General features: G+C 39.7%; 1 protein-coding gene and 1 long non-coding RNA gene across 2 annotated transcripts in view; one reads left to right on the forward strand and one right to left on the reverse strand.

The window, feature by feature from the left end:
• Positions 1-321: 321 nt before the first annotated feature.
• Positions 322-8,884, reverse strand: LOC120440894. The gene is made up of 2 exons (XR_005613603.1): positions 8,348-8,884; positions 322-1,742 (listed from the first exon to the last, which is right to left on the reverse strand). It is a non-coding gene; the product is annotated as an uncharacterized LOC120440894 (long non-coding RNA).
• Positions 8,885-9,318: 434 nt separating this feature from the next.
• The window catches only part of slc27a6 (solute carrier family 27 member 6), a 21,008-nt gene continuing 8,813 nt past the window's right edge, over positions 9,319-21,513 (forward strand). The window contains exons 1-5 of the mRNA XM_031751295.2: positions 9,319-9,917; positions 12,454-12,663; positions 16,269-16,427; positions 18,100-18,224; positions 20,522-20,716. Of these exons, the coding sequence (XP_031607155.1) occupies positions 9,431-9,917; positions 12,454-12,663; positions 16,269-16,427; positions 18,100-18,224; positions 20,522-20,716 (1,176 nt within the window). The 5' untranslated portion in view covers positions 9,319-9,430. The remainder of the gene's footprint in view (positions 9,918-12,453; positions 12,664-16,268; positions 16,428-18,099; positions 18,225-20,521; positions 20,717-21,513) is intronic.

Here is a 21,513-nt window from a genome sequence, read left to right on the forward strand (position 1 = left end):
TACTTGGATGAGCTTGCCTCTTCCTACAAGTTGTGCCTCCATCTCTTGTGTCCAGATCAAATGCTGCACTGCCGTGCTGCTCCACCTTTTCTCTTTCATTTCTGTGTTTGTGCGTGCGCAGTGTGAGAGGCGACAGGATTTCAAACTGGTTTGATTATCATGCGACCATACGATTGATGATTGGGAGCTGGTCGTGAGGTGTTAACTGCTTTTCGTTACTGTCAAAGGAAAAAACCTTAAAGAAGCAAGAAACACAAACTCAATTTATGGCATGTACATGGGCGAGGCTTACTGCGTGGCAAGACACAGGCAAGTCGCGCAGAGCCTCAGTCCGTTCTTTATTTTATAGCAGAGAATAGATTACACAGCATCTCTAGGTGGAGCATACGTAATAGAAAAACATCTCTAGATATGGTTATCGCATGAGTGGCCGTTATCCATAAGACAAGAGGAACTAGTATCTTTTGTCATATCAGCTTCAGGTTGGAACGGTCTCTGCCTGAGAGTGTGTTACTTTGTAACTTCCTCACGCATGCTTCTGTTCCTTAATCTGTAGGTTGCAGGCACATCATGTTCTCACAAGAAATTATACTTAAGCAAAATAAAAGTTATCAAAGTAAGTAAATGTAAAAATCTCTTAACATTCCCTCCTGTTTTTGCTGATTTAATTTCTTCATAAAACATGCTTAAAACATCAAAGTCTACTTTCTTGCTGTCTGCATTTTCAAGTAGCTCGTCATTGTGTATGTGATTTTAATCAAACATGGTTATATTCACATTATAATTTTAAACAGTGGCATTTTCATCTTCACTCTCATCATTAGGTTCTAAATCAAGTGGAATACTGACGTATGCTGCAAGTGAGGTGTTAATCATTCGTTTGATTATGGCTTTTAGACATGGGATAACACATGTGGCAAAGAAGCAGAACAAAATTAAAAACACTCCAACTCCAATGAGTAGTCTCTTCAGTACTTGTAGCCATGAGCCGTTGAAAAGCCAGGTGAACCAATCAGTGGTGTTTTTCACATAGTCCTGACTTTGGGCTTCCTTCAGTTGCCTCAAGGCATTCAGAGCATCAGTCATGTTTGAGGAATGCACATTGTCCAGGATGTAGGTACAGCAGGTGTTGTCGAAGTTTGTCACGTTGAAGTTGATCCAGAAAAGTTGGTCACACGTTCCATTGTCAAGTCCAGCGTCTTCAATGGTGATTATCTTGTGTTGGGGTGGTCCCTGAAAGATACTAAGGAAGTTAAGGGAGTAGATGGTAGATGAGCTTGTCTCGTTGATGATGATTTTATTATGCTGATAGCCAACGCCCGAAAAGCTGGCGGGACGTTTGGCTTGTGTTTTGTTCTTTATTGTCCTCGAAAAGTGCGAGGAGTCCTGCTAGGAGCAGGAGGACAGCTGCTAGGATGGCGAGTGTCTTCATGACAGCCAAACACACCTAGATCCTCGGGTGAGTAGACTACTGGCGAGAAGTAGAGGGCGGGATATACCCAATCAGCCCTCTCTTCACCAGGTAGATCACTAGAAGGTAGGGGTGCTGGAGTCTGAGTCTGGGCTGTCACTCACTTTCTTGCAGTGGCTTTGGTGAATCCAAGATGGTCTCTCTGCTATCTTACAGGCGGTTGGTGTGGTGATGAGCACTTGGTAGGGACCTTCCCAACGGGGCGAGCTCCAATTCTTTCTATGGAGAACTCGAATCAGGACCCAATCACCTGGCTTCAACCTGCAAGATACTGGAGAAGATTCAGAAGGCAGTTTATTGTTCAAAACAATATCTTTGTTTTCTAGTAGCTTCGACATCCATTCTGCTAGTGTGGTCTCTCTGATTGATTTATCTAAAGGTTCACTTGTGATTGGCAGTGGAAATGGTCTGCCATCAATGGTTTCAAAAGGTGTGAGTTTCTGAGAACCCTGTGTTAGTCTCATCCACATTTTTACTAGGCCTATACACTCAGGCCATGGTCTCCCTGTTTCTTCCATACATTTTCTAAGTCTCTGTTTTATTGTGCCGTTAGTTCTTTCCGCTAATCCTGCACTTTGCAGGTGATAAGCACAGTGATTTTTGATGCTGAATCCTAGTGCTTCAGAGACTTTGCTGATTACCTCATTGACAAAGTGTGTCCCATTATCTGATCTTATCAGAGTGGGGATGCCATATGTTGGAATAAAATGGTTACATAAGCATTTTGCTACTGAAATGGCATCTGCTTTCTTTACTGGGTAGATTTCTGGCCATTATGAGAATCGTCTATGATCACTAGAGCGTTTTGAGCCTTGGCATTCATTTAGTTCAATAAAATCCATGTGGATTGTGTGGAAAGGATGAGGTGGTGTGGGAAACTGACCTCTTTTGGGCTGAGATTCCCTTGTGCATTGTGTGTTTTTTTGGCAAATCATGCATGTTCTGACAAATTCTTTTGCTGAAGTTTCGAAATTTAGAGTGTAAAAGTGTTTTGGAGATTATATCTACTATCCCTCCTGTTGACACATGGAGAGTAACTCCATGTGTCACTAAAACTGCTGTTTTGTGTAGAGATTTTGGAAGTATTGGTTTTCCTTCACAAACCATCAAGTCATCTTTTAGTTGCGCTCCACATTTCAGCCATTTCCTTTGCTCAGCTGTGGGAGTTGCTTTTTGTTCATCCTTTAAAACATCAAGTGGTATTTGTGAGGGTGATGTTGACATTAGTGTGTCTACAGTTTGTTGTGCCGCTGATTTTGCAGCTTGATCTGCGGTTATTGCCTTTTGTTATGCTTGAGTTGTCTCTTTGGTGTGCTGCACATTTACATATTGCTAGCTGTCTTGGCAGAGTTATTACTTCTAAAAGTGTTTTTAGAAGATTTCTGTGTTATACTGGATGTCCTGTGGAGGTAACCATGCCTCTATTTTGCCAGATTTTTGCAAAATGGTGTACTGTAAATGTCAACTCGTGGTTTGGTTTCTTCATCTAGCTTTCTTATGCAGCAATGTGCGCCGCCATCTTCCAGAGTGGGAAGAAGTGTGCTAGGGTTTAGCTGTCCACACTTGAATTCTGATGTGTGACTGTGAGAGTAAAATGTCTACATAGGAAAGTTGTCGTGCATGTGTGAGGTATGATAGATTTGCTTGCAGTAAGATGGAGGTCACAGCATGTGGGACTTTAATGATCAATGTGTCCTAAAACAATATCAGCGGACTTTTTAACTGCCTCTGCTGTGGCTGCACAAGCCTGCACGCACGTAGGCAGACCCAATGCAACGGAGTCTAATTTACACGAATAAAATGCAAGTGGGCATTGTTTTTCCCCAAAGGCCTGTGTTAGAACAGCCTTCATATAACCTGCACCTCCATCTACATGCGAGTAGAAAGGCTTATCATAATCAGGCAAAGCCAAAACTGTATTTGTCTGTAATGCCAGTTTCAAGTTACTGAATGCTTCTTCTGCTTTCTTCTTTGTAGATGCAACACTATATTTTGACTTAGGGCATTTTAGGCAATTCCTTTTTCAAAGAACTCACACATCTTACATATTTCAAACTTTTAAGTTAGGAAAAACTTTGCATTGCTTACAGCTCATAGCTCACAGCTCTAAAACTAGGCATTAATAAATCATATGCCTAATCATTATGTGTCACTGTGATCCACAAGTATGATCACAAATTTGTTTTTCAAACCAACAAAACAAACAAACAAAAACAAAAAACAAATTGCCGATGGCATGAAGGCTTTACACACATGAGTCAGGACACAAAAGAAAAAAAGAAAAAGCTGCTGCCAGAAACAAAGCAGAAGTGTGAGGAAAAAAACTGAGCTCACAAACAGCTGCATGTGTGACCTTTAATATGCAGCTTCTGCTCTAAAAAACAAATAAAAATAAAAAAATGTGTAACTTGCTCATCAGCTTGGTAGTGTCCACATATTTAATTCATTTTATTCAGCTTCTCAAACCTGTAGCTTTAGCTGTTGTATACAGGGTTTGGCTTATTAGTTGTTAGTATAGGTTTGCTCTTCATCTCAACAAAGTCTCATCTAAGATGACAGGTTTACAACCAGGTCAAGTGTCTCTATGCACTTGATTAGTTTAGGTATTTTCCTTATTTTCTTCATCTCATATATTATTATACTGAGTTTGAGCAAACCTTAAGCTTGAATCAGAGTACTTTTAACAATTATCCACCTCACATCATAACTGACTGAGGTGCCTCTTCTTATTAATATTATGTCACTATTAATGTTATTATTGTTTTGTTTTTCCTTTTTTATAACAGCAATAGTATATTACAATACACTACTTTACTACTAATATACAATAGTTTATTATTTTATATTTCATTATGTATCCATCAAAGGCCTGTGTGACCTGCAGTTTCACACCTTCCCAAGCTGGAGACATTTGCTTTTCCACACTCTTTCCCTGGCTGAACAATGACACAGCCTTAATATACCTTATGCATTTCTCTATTTTATTTAATATGTTTTGTGTGAATTATCTGCTTTCATTTATTCTATTCGTTCAGCTTGGTTGTCTTCCCAATTTTGTTTCATTTGTTAGTACCAATTTACAGGTTGTTATCTTTCCTATTATTAGTTTGAATACATAAGCTCTAATTTAATTTAACCCTTTGTTTATTCCACTATGCATTCCTCTTGTATTTATGTGTATTAAGTTGGGTCTGTATCCAGCCCTTTTTAAACTTTGATCTCTAATCTTTTACTTGATGAGGGATTACTATGTTCTTCCTGATATGGGTGAATGTATAGTGGGATGTTTTGTTTTCTTAGGCTTTCTCCATCTACAAGCACTAATTTGTCTGGCGCCTGGACATTTTTTTTCTAACCACTGCTCGTCAGCAGTGAGTTTTGGTGGGCTGATTACCCATTGTTACAACACAACTGCAGAGCTTTCTCTGGTATGAGACTCAGGAGTGGTTGCTGACACGGCCTCCAACTCCGAGCTACTCGCGGAGCGGTGTCAGTTTTACGGGACGGAGCCCAACCTACTTCTCCTTTGTCACCAGTACTTCAGCGTCTTACAGCAAATAAAATAACAATAACAACTGGAAGCAACTCAGCAGCGTATTGTGCTGTAAAATTAGTTTACTTCCAACAGACAGAAAAATGACATACACAAAACACATATATTCACTCTTGTTTCTTTACGCACGCGGGTCCTTGCGGCGGACCAGGCCAGTTTTAACTTTTTCAAGTTAAGTTTTAGACGTCTTAAATCCTTACAGCGGATTACTCTCTTTGTGCACCCGTGCAGTGGGTCAGCCTAATGCGCTATTAATCCTTGCGGCGGATAAGACCTATGCGCTTTTTTTTAAAACAAAGAGTTTATTTCTCACCTCTCCAAAGGATCTGTAGTTAGGACGGAGATCTCCTCACTGCACCCCAGCGCCGTGGACCGTTCTAAATCACCCTGGCCTAGACCCGAATTCACGTTCTAGGGCTCTCACCTCTATCTAGAGAGGGCTGTCGACAGACTTCAGGGTCGGCTTCTCACGGCGTCAGGATGCACTGAGGGTCTCTGGTTAGGAGTCACAGCCAATCAGCTGTTATTTCCCATCCGGCTCGAAAGACCAAGAAATATGTCAAAGGAAAAAACCTTAGAGAAGCAAGAAACACAAACTCAATTTATGGCATGTACATGGGTGAGGCTTACTGCGTGGCAAGACACAGGCAAGTCGCGCAGAGCCTCAGTCCGTTCTTTATTTTATAGCAGAGAATAGATTACACAGCATCTCTAGGTGGAGCATACGTAATAGAAAAACATCTCTAGATATGGTTATCGCATGAGTGGCCGTTGTCCATGAGACAAGAGGAACTAGTATCTTTTGTCATATCAGCTTCAGGTTGGAACGGTCTCTGCCTGAGAGTGTGTTACTTTGTAACTTCCTCACGCATGCTTCTGTTCCTTAATCTGTAGGTTGCAGGCACATCATGTTCTCACAAGAAATTATACTTAAGCAAAATAAAAGTTGTCAAAGTAAGTAAATGTAAAAATCTCTTAACAGTTACCCCATGTATACTACATGATGCACACACGATTAAGGCAAAACACGACCGATCCCCAAAACTGTTGCGCGATTGAGAAATCGTCTCAAAATGGGCCAAAAATCGCACAGTGTATGGGCAGCTTTTGCAGGCTAGCTCCAAACAAACATCTGCAGCTTGGCAGTGTATACAGCACTATAATGACCAGACCGAATTCTTTTGAAAACCTTACATCTTTCAACAGGTCTCCACTTCATCAGACATCACCTAGACAGAGCTGGATGAGACCAGCACAAACAGCAGCCTAACCGACGAAGATGATGGATCCATGGGGTCAGGAAAGCCAGAAGCAGAGGAGCTGGAAAGGTACCTTTCATGTCCATTCACTGGAGGTGTGGATCTATTGCATGGCTTTCCTCACATCAGGAAGCTTTCGCTCAAAGACAGCTCTTCCTGCATCTGCAGCCTGTGAGAGACTTTCTAGTCATGCAGGACTCCTGTTCACTGCCAAACGGTCACAGCTTCACAGCAAGAACCTTGAGAGCCAACGGCTGCTGAAGCTGAACCACCATTTCACTGACTGAAGAAACAATTTATGGTAAAGTGAGCCATACACATATGTACATCCACATAGTGGAAATTTGTATTTGTCTTTTATAATTAGTTTTACTGTGATTTCAGTGTTTGTGAGTGTAGTTTTTACATTTTTACATATTACATTGTGTTAATCCACTGTCTATACTTCAGGGTATTTTAGTATAGAAAGAACATTTGAAAGTTTTGTTAGAATGTCTATTCCTGTTGAATTTTAGCACAGATGTGGTGTGTGTGTGTGTGTGTTGTTTTTTGTTTTTTTCAATTCCTGCTGTCCGCCTTGGGAATAAACTTTTCCTGATTATACCTGTTGCATCTCTGTGTCATTTGTTTCTGATTTACTTAATCCCTCCTTCTATTTAAAAGAACCACCCCTAGTATGACATTCTGGCGCATCAGCTGTAGTTATGTTGAAGTTGCCTCGTTCTAATGTTTTCTCTGAGGCTGCTGTAAATGCGAACATATTTACTGTGGGTTTTGCTTGAAAAAGCTTTACGTTGTGAAAAACTGAAATCTTGGAATTAGAATTGTTGTGCCTTATTTTGTGGATCTTTTTACACATATTCCTTTTGAAAATACTAAAATTTGTATATTTATTTTTGTTTGTCTGATAACATTTATCCATCCATCCATCCATCCTCATCCGCTTTATCCGAGATCGGGTCGCGGGGGCAGCAGCCTAAGCAGAGAAGCCCAGACCTCCCTCTCCCCAGCCACCTCCTCCAGCTCATCCGGGGGAACACCAAGGCGTTCCCAGGCCAGCCGAGAGATATAATCTCTCCAGCGCGTCCTGGGTCTGCCCCGGGGCCTCCTCCCGGTGGGACATGCCCGGAACACCTCACCCAGGAGGCGCCCAGGGGGCATCCTTGTCAGATGCCCGAACCACCTCAACTGGCTCCTTTCGATACATAACATTTATTTAAAAAATAAATCGGACATTTCAAACAGTTACTCGCTATTTACTCACTACTTGAGTAGCCTTTTCACCAAGTACTTTTTTACTCTTACTCGAGTAACTTTTTTGACGACTACTTTTCACTTTTACTTGAGTAATAATATTTTAAAGTAATGATACTCTTACTTGAGTACAATTTTTGGATACTCGACCCACCTCTGCCTGAAAGTAATCTCCAACCACTCCAAAATGCCTGTACTCTATTGTGCAATGTGTGTTGTTTTGGATGGCTGACCTCAGGCATTTAAACTTATTTACTTTCGCTATCTTTACTCTTTGAAAATTCACTTTTCCACCTGTCTCCCTATTATCCAGATAAGTGTATTCTGTCTTGCTTCTACTGGCTTGGGGGCGCTTTTATGAAGGAAGCAATCCTTGTTATGTACGTTACATAAAAGACTTCCTGGATTTCTCAACACATGCTTCGAAAGCCTCGGCACAGCACATCACACCACTACTAGTTACTAGCACAATTGAAAGAAATTCGGAGTAACTCGAAAGTACTGTATAACAAAAGGGTCCAAATAATACAGATTGAAACCAACAGAAGGAGAAATTCCAGAAAAGAAATGGTAGAGAACTGAATCCTAGGAATACACAGGACACATGACAAGTCACAAAGGAATGAAAGATGTGGATTAACTCAAAAAACATATGGAAATTATCAGTTAATAATAGAGGTGAACCTAACAAGGACAGTGCAATCATCAAGAAGGAGCAGCACAAAAAATCATATAATTATTTAATTATCATATAATTATTTCTGGTTATTTTAAATAACCAGAGTGACACAATTTGTTTAAGCCGCTTACCTTAATACTGAGCTCTGTCTTCTTACAGTTTGAACAGATAATTTGGTCATCAGTGTGGCTTTTAATTTTCCCTATTGAGCTGTGCAGTAATAGATCAGAGAGGCTGTTAACATACCCTCTTTTATCCACCTCTCACGGAGACGATTAGAGTAGTTAAATTTAACGGTATTTTTAAAAAGTGGTCTTACATCATTTACCAAATAACTGATGTTTCGTTCAATATTGTGGAGTTTAGACACATGAGGCTATTTGCAGCGGCAGGTCAAAATAACTCATTGTCTTTGGTTTTCTTACTTCCCTACTACTTTTAGCTGTGCTATATCATTGCAGACAGAATGTACCAGCCGCTTCTCACTATTTACTTCCAGAATACAGTCATTCTATTATCTTTTTAAATAAGGGGTGAGGCTCAGCATGCCCTCCCACTCATCTCCACAACAACTGTCACATGATTTCACTTCTACAAACACGCGGTCACGTTGATTTTAGTAAGCATTCAAACGGGAAATATTTAAGTTTGCCCTTCAAAATAAAATGTGACTCGGGAGTTCTGTCTAGAAAAATTTCAGGATAAACACATTTGTCTTGATTATATTTTGGTTTTGTACTGTACAGTAGCTTTAGTTATTTAAATAACAGTTATCCTGGTTATTGGCGGTATGATTTTAGATGGAAGTTCACAAATCCTGATTAAAGATGGGGATGTCACTTATGAACAGAGTGCTTTAATATAAAATATCTGCTGACACCAAGGTCTTACAGATGCATTCAGGGCTTGCTGTCTCACAATCTGCACATGCATCTAAATTTCTTTCCATCTAACAACATGCATGCGTGAGAGATCATTTGAAAAAGCAAACCGCCACAGGTGATGTAAGTTAATATTAAGTCAAACGATCACCTTTTATTTTGAAGGCAGCATTTGTGACGTTCTACTCTTATTTTGTGGAAATTGACATTTCTGGACGGCCCCTGTTACGCCACTTGCCACTCCGTGTTTATTACCTGAGACATTGAAGGGCGTGCAGTGGGTATACTTTTCGCTGTGACATTCCTCTCCTCTCGTGGTCCTTAGTAGTGAGCATGACTCTGTGTCTGGGATGCCTATCCGTTCTCGTGGCTCTCGTTTTATCACTTTGTGTTCTGCAAAAACTCTGCTTCCCATACTTTTGGAGGGATCTTCTTTTTCTGCAGAAAGTCGTCAGATACGGTGTGAAACTGGAGGTATTCAAGCTGACTTCCAGCGTGCGTACGGTCCTGGACAGGTTCCTCCAGCAGGTACAGCGCACCCCCGACAAACCGTTTGTAATCTACGACGGGAACGTCCACACCTACCGGGACATTGATCGGCGTAGCAATAGACTGGCAAATGTGTTCCTGGAGAAAGCCAACTTGAGGAAAGGAGACTGCGTTGCCATGCTCATGAGCAACGAGCCCGACTTTTTGTGCGTTTGGTTCGGGTTAGCGAAGGTCGGCTGCTCGGTTGCTTTCCTCAACACTAACATCAAGTCGAAGTCTCTGTTGCACTGCTTTAACTCCTGTGGAGCTAAAACTCTAATAGTTGGTTCAGGTAAAAGTCTCCTTTCATTGGAATGATGTACACCACAGTGGCTCGAGAAACAATTGTATCTTCATGTACAACATTCAACATCCTTCCTCGATATTTTAACATTGTGTATTGATAGTTTTCTCTCTATATATTACGCAATATCTTTTATTTTTGTCTCAAATTTATCCTTACTGAGTTCTACTTGCATTGTAGCACAGGAGCTTATTCTGCCAGTAAGCTTTGTGTGTGCTTCTATAATTAAGTTAATCCACCAGTAGGTACAAGTTCAAAATGATATATTAATGCTAAAATATCATTTCAATTGTCCATGAATTTTAAATTTAATTTTAGTTACATTTTATTACTATTTATTATTATTAGTATTATTATTATTTACTTGCTTTCCTGAACAGGGAAAAAACGTCTTAGTGGTTGAATGTAATGCTTGAGTAATTTCTGCAGACTGAAATTTGGATCTAAAATATGAATTTGTTGTGAGTTTATTGTTGTTTTAAACACGTTTTTGACATATTTCCAAAGTATTTGTTTTCTTCTTATTAGGAAAGGTGGTCTTATACATTTGTTAAGCACTGTAGATTTACATAAGAAGCAAATTTACACAAATAAAGTAGCAGATATTTGCCAGTATAGAAACAAACGGGTATGCTGTCCATACCTGGGTTTCTGCATCTTCAGAACCCAGGCTGGCTGTTACTAGTTTTACCACATTTACCAGTTAGGTAAGTGTGGACACTGAGGACTGGGCAGTCTTGGCTATCTTCTCCTGACTGGCTATACCACCAGCCACAAGTAACCTGTTACCCTCCACGAGAGCTTTGGCTGTCTTTACAATGTATTCCCCTGTAAAAACGTACTGAAATCAAAAACAGTCACAAGAAAAGTCATTATATGATATATTTTATGCAAAAATAGAATTATTATTATTATTCATGAATTTTACATTTCATTTAGTTATATACTTGCATTTCTGAACATAAAAAATAGCACCTAAGTGTTATGGTTGATTCATTTCTGACTACTCAAATTTCTCAAATTTGGGTATAAAAACATGAATTCAGTTTCAGGTTTGGACAGATTTGTAAAATATTTCTTTTCTTTTCTTTGTTTTCACGGCAGGTGAGCTAATGAATTTGTTAAGCACTGTAAAACACAGGAGGATTTCATCTCTCGAGTACTGCGAATAATGTTTCATATTATTCTCTTTAAAGTTTAATTGGCCAAGTAATGAAGCCACAACACTAAAGTGTAGATTCATTAATGGCAAGTGTGAGTTTTAAAATGTGAATGTAGTTTTAGTGCAATTGTAACTTTTCCCAATTCTGATAGTCAGGCACATCTTTGACAACTTTCATGTTCTGAACTGCAGGTATCAAACCTGGCTTACTTTCATTTATGGGTGTCATGATTAATTAACTTTTCCCTTAAGTAGCCTTAAGTGAAAATAATATGTACTTAATGCTACTTATGCGTATTACTTGACTCAGTGTACTTAGTTAGTTACTTCCCTGAACTCACAAGTGAGCCAACACCTAATGACTAACACATGAATAATAGACAACAAAATAACATTTGATGAACTCATTAGCTCATCATTAAGATCTTGTAACTTGCTGATCCCTTGTAAGATTATTATTAGTTTGTGTAATGTTAGCTGCAATTTAAGTATAGATCATTCCACAAATCCAAAAATCTGCTTTGGGATGGTATTTATTCAGAAATTCAATGGATGGATCAAAAAAATTGGTGATAAGCAAATATATGTTTAATACAAATTAACATTTTTGTTGACCCATATTCAACTTCTGTTTCACTGAAAGATTCCTGTTTGTACATTTAATTGGATTCACCGTGTCGTAATCATGTGACAGAGTGACCGATTGCTCAACCAGACAAACATGATGTTGTCAGAAATGAATTGCAACAAATAACTGGAAAAACTGGAGTGTTCTAAACCTTTTGACCAGTGGTGTATAGGTAAAAAAAATAATAATCATACCAACTTTCCCTTATGCTGAAGAAATGGCTAGTATGCTAACATAATTACAAATTATCTTTGCATTTATTAGAAATACTCTTATGCTTCTATTTTTTCTATAATTCTGTTTTCTGAATAATGGAATACATTGACAGCTTCACTGTGAAGAAACCATTACATGTGTGACTTAAGTCCTTACCGTTCAGGTAAGGACTTCCTGCAGAAATTTTACAGTCAGTCATACAGAAAGATATTTACAAACACTGCTTGCAGCTCCATTTTTTACCTACAGTCACTACTTGCACTGTAGGTAAAAAAAGGCACATAATAATCCATAAACCACAATTAAACGTTTTATTCTGTGAGATTAAGTGTCATGGTATATAATTGGCTTCCTGTTTGCAAGATGCTTCTATGTCTCACTGAGAAAACACATTTGTACATGTACATTTGCAATTAAACCTCCCTAAACCTAAATTTCCAGGTTTAGGAAAAATTTAGTTTACAGGAGTAAGCAAGGTTAAGGTAACCTTTTATGATATAAGTGTCTCTATGTCTTAGACTTAGTGGAAGACCTGGATGGCATCCTAAACAGTCTGGTGCAAGACAACATCCAGGTGTGGGCAATGAGGAGCCGGACCAAACACACAGATGTGCAGTCTCTGCTGGATAAGCTTGAATCTGCATCTGAGAAGCCTGTACCAGCAGCACTGCATGCTGCCACTTCTCTCAAAACTCCTACACTGTACATCTTTACGTCAGGAACAACTGGTGAGTATATCTATATGACTAGAGATTGACAAGGTACACAAATGCTACAGCAAGGGGGAGCCAGGACGACAGGTCATGGGTGGGTGGGTGGGGGGGGGTTGTAATCATCACCCGCATCCGAGATTGGGTACCAAGCCCCAAGAAGGATCGTTGAGTGCGAGAGGAACTGACCTGACAGATAGGATCATAGCGAAGCTTGAAACCTGGATCCTGCGTAGCTACGGACAATACCTGCCGCAACCATTACCGAGACTAACCATCTGATGTACACTACAGCAGTGAGATTCTTGGCTACAAGTTGAACAGCCATAAGAAGCAGGTGACTAGAGGCCAAGATCAAGGTAGCACAGAGGGAGGTTAGCCAACTATCGAATCTGCAGAAGAAGGTGCCTAAGAAGCAAGCTGTCCATACCAGAGGCTTTGGAAACTGCCAAGCAAAAACTGACAGCCTTGTCCAGCCGCTTGAAAAGGTACACCAGGCAGGAGAATAAACCAGCTGTTCTCCACGGAACCAGCCAAGGTGTACTCTCATTGGCAGGAGAACAATATGAGAAGAGCACCACCAAGCAATACTGGAGGAGCATATGGGAGAAGGACGCAACCCATAATGGCCATGCTCAGTGGTTAGTGGATCTAAGAGCAGACCACAGCAACCTCTCTGAACAGGGTCCAGTAAGATGAACAGCTAAGATGAACAGGCACATGGCTCAATACATGACTGGGGCACAGAAAGGAATTGGCAAGAATACCAGAGGCCCAAATCCCCAGCTACTGGTAGACCAAACAGTCAGCCAAAACTGCAAGAGTGAATGGAGCAATTGTCAGCCACCTCCTCTACATGGATGACATCAAGCTGTATGCCAAGAGTGAATGAGACATCGATTCACTGATCCACACTACCAGGATATACAGCAACGACATCGGAATGTCATTCAGACTGGAGAAGCGTAGTTAGATGATAACAAAGACAGGGAAAGTAGTCCGAACTGAGGGGGATCACACTACCAGAAGGCAACATTACAGAAATTGAGGACAGCTACAAGTACCTGGGGATCCCACAGGCAAATGGGAACCATGAGGAGGGTGCTAGGAAAGCTGCAACCACCAAGTACCTGCAGAAGGTCAGGCAAGTCCTGAGGAGTCAGCTGAACGGTAAGAACAAGATCCAGGCTATCAACACCTACGCCCTGCCCGTGATCAGGTACCCTGCTGGGATAATAAGCTGGTCAAAGGAGGAGATAGAAGCCACTGACATCAAGACAAGGAAGCTCCTGACCATGCATGGAGGGTTTCATCCCAAGTCCAGCACCCTGAGGCTGTATGCTAAGTGAAAGGAAGGAGGCCGGGGACTGCTGAGTGCCAGTACCACAGTCCAGGATGAGACAACAAACATCCACAAATACAGATGGCCCCAACTGACTACATGCTCAGTGAATACCTCAGGCAGCAGAAACCCGAGGAAGAGGAGGAACCATCATGGAAGAATAGTCCCCTGTACGGTATCCACCACCGGGAGATAGCGGAAGTGGCTGACATCCAGAAGTCTCATCAGTGGCTGGACAAAGCTGGACTGAAAGACAGCGCAGAGACACTAATCACTGGTAGCACAGGAACAACCTCTGAGCACAAGATCCATAGAAGCTGGGGTCTATCACACCAGGCAAGACCCCAGGTGCAGGCTGTGTGAAGATGCCCCTGAGACAATCCAGCACATAACAGCAGTGTGCAAGATGCTAGCTGGCAGGGCATACATGGAACGCCATAACCAAGTGGCCAACATAGTGTACAGAAACATCTGTGCCGAGTATGTCCTAGAAGTCCCGAGTGGGAGATGCCCCCTAGGTTGGTCGAGAATGACCGAGCTAAGATCCTGTGGGACTTCCAGATACAGACGGACAAAATGGTGGTCAACAAGCAGAAGAAGACGGCCGTAGTGATAGACGTAGTGATACCGAATGACAGCAACATCAGGAGTAAGGAAAACGAGAAGCTGCGGAAGAACCAAGGGCTCAGAGAAGCACTCGAGTGTAGAGGGTGAAGGTAACAGTGATTCCAGGGATAATCGGAGCACTAGGTGCAGTGACCCCCAATTATTAATTAATGACTGGTGCTTATTTACATGTTGGGACAAATTGTACCAGTTGTCCATTGTTTTTGATAAAATTACTTTTGAATAGTGGATGTTATCTATTTTATGCAGTCTATAATGTGTAATGTTACTCTATCTGATATACTCTTGTTATATAGTGGTTTATAAGCAGGGTGGTTTGAGGCTTTGAGAAGCAAACTGATGAAAGTGTGATGACCAGTTCAGTACTCACAAAGAATATTATATTATATTATTAAAAAGCGCTTCATGTGTTTGTGTCGAGCATTGTGGATGAGATCAGAAGCAGTTGCCTAGAAAAGAGAGCCTAAAATCTCAAGCCTGTATTTGGGCAGGATGGTTGTGTGTGGGTTGGGGGAGCATGAAGATGATAAAATTCTGTTTTCATTTTTAATACAGTTTAAATTATTCATTTACACATTCTACAGTATTTGACATGGAAACTGTATTTGTGATTTACATGATGTAAAGTTGCACAACAAGTTAGTAAAAACATTGAAAGGTTTGGAGCAAAAAAGCCGGTGCACACCACACACCAGGCTAATTATTCCATCCCATGTGTGAAGGATGGTCAGGGGAACATAATAATTTGGGGATATCCATGTACTGATGTTTAAAAGAGATTGGCTTATGAAGAGAATGACTGACAGGAAACCAGTGAATTAACAACAAAATGTTGAGAAAATTTGTTTTTTGGAATGCCTGAGAGAGTCCTGATCTTAACATAAATGTGCTCCTGAAGAATAAACTGCTGCTTGTGTTTAAATTAGGCCAGAAATACTGGTGAACTGAAAAGATTTTGAAGGGCAAATGATCCTAATTTCCTTCTCATTGCTCAAACTGCCTAATGGATGTTTTTACTAGTTACTAAGTTTAACATTAATTTACTTTTACCAGCCTGCACTATGAAAGGTTACTCAGTTTGCTTAATAAAGTACAACTATCTATGTCTAGTTTTGTCATATTGTGTTTTCTGTCACATGAACACAGAAACTGGTTCAACACAGGGTTTGTCCCATCTATACAGTGGGAACAATGATTTTTACCCCTTAAGCCATAAAAGATTGAGGTATTGCTGCCACCCTGGTGGGACACGCAGGTGGCATGGACACCCGAGTTTGTGAGTGCCATAACCCGAGAACTAGGCAATGTAGGATTTTCAAGTTGGCGACATAGATGCATTTACTCACTCAGACAGTTCAAATCTCAGAAACCCTGACCTCGAGGTCAGAGGTAGGGATGGGCTTTTAAATCAGGGACAGCACAGAGTGGGAAAGGTTGAAAGGTTGGTGACTAACATGATTGCATCTATGGTATACCCTCCTCTTTCATTATTGAACCGAGAGCTTCATATCCCTAAAAAGTGTTCACTTCATTTATGCAGAATTCAAGCTTTAATTGTTCTTCAGATGGCCGCTAATTCAATCAAAAGCATGCTATTTGCTATTTTGTAAATGTAGCGTCCCAAATATAATGTTATGTGGTTATTTCCCCACAGGTCTTCCTAAGGCTGCAGTGATCACTCACCTCCAGAGCCTGAAGGCAGCAGCAGGTTTTTGGGCATTTGGGGCAACTGAAGATGATGTAATTTATGTCACCTTGCCACTCTATCACAGCGCAGCATCCCTGATTGGTGTAGGTGGAACTATAGAGCTAGGTAGGTCTATAAATATCTCTGCATTGCTAATCCCTTCATGATTAGGGTCTGACAGTATAGCTATACTTGCTGTAGTAAGTATAGCTGTGAGAACAAAATATATGGTAATCGATGGTAATTTTGCATGTGAACTAATTTTTTTGCACAGGTTAAGATGTTTCCATGCAAATATTAGTAAATGAGCCCTATTGACATTATTGTTTAAGGATGTAAGCAAGATTTATCTTGGACTGTTTTATAATTCAAGATGATAAGATTACACAGAGACATGTGTTTTTATGACACCCAGCAACTTGCTTTTGCTGCTTTTATGATTTAAGTTCCATGCTCCAGAGAGTTAATTCTATTGGCATTGAATATTGAATATTGGCTAACTGTTTTTCAGAGCTGCAGACATTGTCTACTCAGCACAATGTAACTACCAAACTATGTAACCTCTTTGAAGACTTCATGTTTCACTTTAACAAGCAGCTTTATTTGATGCTGCAAGATTCTTAGATGGGAATATTATTGTTGTTAAGTACACTGAAAACTGTTTCTGCAGTTTGAACATAAAAGTAATCTCGTAAGTTTTTGAATTCATCAGTCGGTCCATTCTCTTCTGCTTATGGAGTTCAAAATCTCAGTATTGATGATTAACTGCTTTGTGGATCTGTTCCAACTATGCCAAAGTTAGTGATTCTGAATCCTTCACAGGCTGAGATCAACATCTTGACAAGTTCTGAAAACAATCCTTGGTAAAGCTAATGTCCTCATAGTTAATATGCACATTGAAAGACATATCCTGATCAAAATCAACTCCAAGGTTCCTCACAGCATTACTGGAGGTCAAGGTAATGCCATCCAGACTAAGCATTGGGTTAGATCCCATATGTCTAAGATTTTTAGGGCCAAGTACAATGACCTCAGTGTTATCTGAATTTAGAAGCAGGAAATTAGTGGGCAAAATCTGATCTGGTTTTTCTGTTATTGAGTATAATCAGTGGTTTGCACCTTTTGTAAAGTTTCTGAAAATCTAATTATGATGGTGTCTGTTGATTGTAGACTTTTATACTGAAGTCCTCAAAAGTGTTATTGGGTTGGCTAGATGTTGTGAAGGCTGTTTTTTTTTTTGTTGTTGTTTTTGTTTTGTTTTTTCTAACCAAGCAAAGAATTGACAGTGATATCTGATTTTTGGGGGTTGGGCCTATAGCCAATCCAAAAATCAGGTTAGTATATCCTTAATCTTGATGGCATTACCTTGGCCTCTAGTACCAACCTTCAGAGGGTCCAAAATGCTGTGATGAGAATACTAACAGGGACTAGAAATAAAACTTTAATGTCTCTTGCGTCTGCTTCTCTTCGCTGCCTCCATGTTAAATCCATTCAAGAATGATCAGGAACTCTGTTATTTTAAAAACCTCATAGTATCATATTATACCCACTGAGCACTTTACTGTCATAATGTAGGCTTTCTTGTGGATAGTACAATGGAATGCAGAGACTTCGGCTCTCAGGCAGCTCCCAATTTGAATGGAGCTCCCAATTTGCATGTCACTACTGCATGCCACAAATTATGTTTAGTCCTTGTCTTTCTGTGGGCCAGTATAATAAAACAGAGCTAAACAGATGTATTATCTACTTTCATCCCATTACAGTGTTATTAACTGCATTGTTGTCTATTCTACTATAGGTGCAACCTTAGTCTTGAAGAAGAAGTTCTCAGCCTCTCAGTTCTGGAATGACTGCAGAAAACATGATATTACTATTTTCCAGTATATTGGTGAACTCTGCAGGTACCTCTGCAACCAGACAAAGGTAACCTGTTGCTGACTGGACCCACTCACTACCCTAAATTTGTTTGTTCTTGTTACATTATGGTGTAAAACCATTATCATTTGAAATTCAAACTTTTTAACAGCTCTAGATAATATAAGTAGATCAGGGCAGGACATTGTCCACATTTGTGAACAAGAGATGTTGTGTCAGATGCATTCTCACTCCTGGCAATATGTTTGGCTTTGGCGTGGGGTGACATACAGAAAGTGCATGCAACAATTACTTGCTCTTCTCACCTAGGCTCAGCTGGAAATGACAGACATTTTTTGCTGTTAATATCTCATCACAATTTTCATCAGTCTAAATAAGTTACTAAACCATGAGGTTAGAAAAGGGTCCAGATAATCTGCATATAGTAATGGTTGACAGAGCAAAGGGACTAAATAAAGACAAAATTATAGATGTACCTATAATGTTCTGTTAGATGTTCTTATAATATTAGTATGTTATTGTTAGAGTTTATGTCAATAGGTATTTTTCTTTTATTATTTTTAATGGGAGTTGTCATTGTAACTGCTCTACTGAGTCATTCAAGTAATACTATTCACAACTGTGACAGAAAAATAAGCAGGACCATTGTTTACTGTTCCTGTCCTCCTTACATCATGTAGAAATGCACGCACACACAGTGTCAGGGCCAAGCTCATCCATTCATGAATTCAAAGTCCTCTTTGTCCATGTTCTGTGTTATTTGGCTGTGTGGGTGAAAGGTTGGCCGCGACTGTCCTCATCAGTGATTGGTAAATGAAACGTGCGTACACAAGACACAAGAACCTTTTCACAAAATATGTGCAGACAAGGATGGATACTAATTACTCTGTGTACTGTTCTGCACCTTGATTATGCAAAGCAAATACCACCAACTAAGCAAATACCATAGATGTCATCATATCGCACTGGATATTTGGCTCCAAATTCCATAGAGACTAGGACTCTAGACTAGGACCAGTTAGCTAACTGTAGCTAGTCTACAAAGGATATCCCTATTTGTATATCCTATTTATACGATTCTTAATTATTTATGGCGGTCATATTTGTGACACTTATGCTGTGTTTCTACACAGTGTCAATTATAAACCTTGCAACATGCCCTAGAAATGCACATTTCTAAGTAAGGAGGACAAAGTTAATAGATAAAGTTAATAGATAAAGTCCCCCAAAACATAAGTACATCATCTCGATTATTAGGCCATTATCTACAGCTGCTTTCAGTACCATTGATATTCATTTAGTCTTTTTCTTCAATTGAGCTTTCTGAGTTAACTTCAGTAATTACTTCCTCCTTTAAAAAAAAATATAGGACTGCTTTCTTCCATTTGCGCAATATCTCTACAATTAGAAATATCCTGTCTCACAGTGACTGAAGAACTAGTTCATGGATTTATTACTTCTAGGCTGGACTACTGTAATTCATTATTATTAGGATGTCTTAAAAACTCCCTGAAAAACCTTTAGTTAATCCAAAATGCTGCAGCAAGAGTACTGATAGGGACTAGAACGAGAGAGCATATTTCTCCTGTATTGGCTTCCCTTCATTGGCTCCCTGTTAAATCCAGAATTGAATTCAAAATCCTGCTCCTCTCAAATAATCTTGAATAATCAGGCCCCGTCTTATCTTAATGACCTTATAGTACCATATCACCCCATTAGAGCACTTCACTCTCGCACTGTAGGCTTACTTGTTGTTCCTAGAGTATTTAAAAGTAGAATGGGAGGGAGAACCTTGATATTTCAGGCCCATCTTTTATGGAACCAGCTTCCAGTTTGGATTCAGGAGACAGACACTATCTCTACTTTTAAGATTAGGCTTAAAACTTTCCTTCTTGCTAAAGCATATAGTTAGGGCTGGATCAGGTGAGCCTGGATCCTACCTTAGTTATGCTGCAATAGGTATAGGCTGCTGGGAGATTCCCATGATGCATTGAGTGTTTCAATGGAGACTGACGGTGGGGCAGATGGGCAGATGGCCGCCCCTCCCCAGAATCTGGATCTGCCCCAGGTTTCTTCCTGTTAAGGGTGTTTTTCTTTCTCACTGTTGTTGTGATTTGGCGCTGCACAAATAAAATGAAATGAACTGAACATGCACTTAAACATTTCTTTAAAACACATTGCATAACATAGTCTTTTCCTATTTATATGCCACCCTGTCAGTGTAATAATCAGAGACATTTATTAAGTGAAAATTATTTCCCAACTAAACAGTTTTTTAAATAAATGATTTCGTAATACTTTCCGGAACTCTTGTGCTGATGTATTTGTATTATTCTCTCCATCAGACAGAGCTTGATAGAGTTCATAAGGTGCGGATGGGAGTGGGAAATGGGCTGCATCAGGATGTGTGGCAGGAGTTCCAAAGTCGCTTTGGGAAAATCAAAATGTGTGAAGTATATGGCTCCACTGAAGGAAACCTGTGTTTCATGAACCACATTGGCAAGACTGGATCAGTAGGCCGCTCCAACTTCTTTTACAGGGTAAGTGCATGGAAATAAGCTATTCCATGTGTGTGTGACCAAGCCTACACTCTACTCTCTATTAGACGAGCACTACCTTCTTGGTGTGCGCTTTCATAAGAGAAGGTAGACAAAAGCAAATGATTTTAATAAATCATGTTATAATGTCAAGTAATTTGACATGTCAGTAGAACTGCACAGATTCACTTCACCATCATAACAAAATAATTTCTTTATAAGGAATGCTCATTAAGGGAAGCTGCATTTCTAATGACATCAAGCTCTTAAATAAGTCTAAAGTCTTACTTGCTGGTCATAGATCTTAAAACACTGAAACATCAAATAAAATGATTAAAAACATTTTTGTTTAATACAAGACTAAAGACAGATTCTGCTTTAGAATTTGTCCACGATTCTTGTGTAACTGGAGCTAAAACATGTGAGTTTTATTATTCATATGTTATTATTGTCATAGTAACTATTGCGTGTAGTGGCCTAAGTCGAACCTCAGTAAATCTAATTTTTTGTCTTGTTAAGCCTCAAGGCAAATATAAAATTCTTCTTCTTGCTGTACACATACACATATGTACACATAAACCAAAACCTGATTTTTATTTTAGTATTTACTCCAAATGTGTAGTGATTTATACATTTATCTAACATTTACCTAAGAAAAAAGAGCACTCGGAGTGTGTAACTCCTATCAAAGGGCAATGGCTATACATATATATTAATATATGTATAATTATATATATTAAATTTTGATGTTTTATATTACAAAATGCTGATGTCAGCCTGTTATGGCATTAGTTTGACAT

The sequence above is a fragment of the Oreochromis aureus genome, linkage group 7, assembly GCF_013358895.1.
Source record: "Oreochromis aureus strain Israel breed Guangdong linkage group 7, ZZ_aureus, whole genome shotgun sequence".
NCBI lineage: Eukaryota > Metazoa > Chordata > Actinopteri > Cichliformes > Cichlidae > Oreochromis > Oreochromis aureus.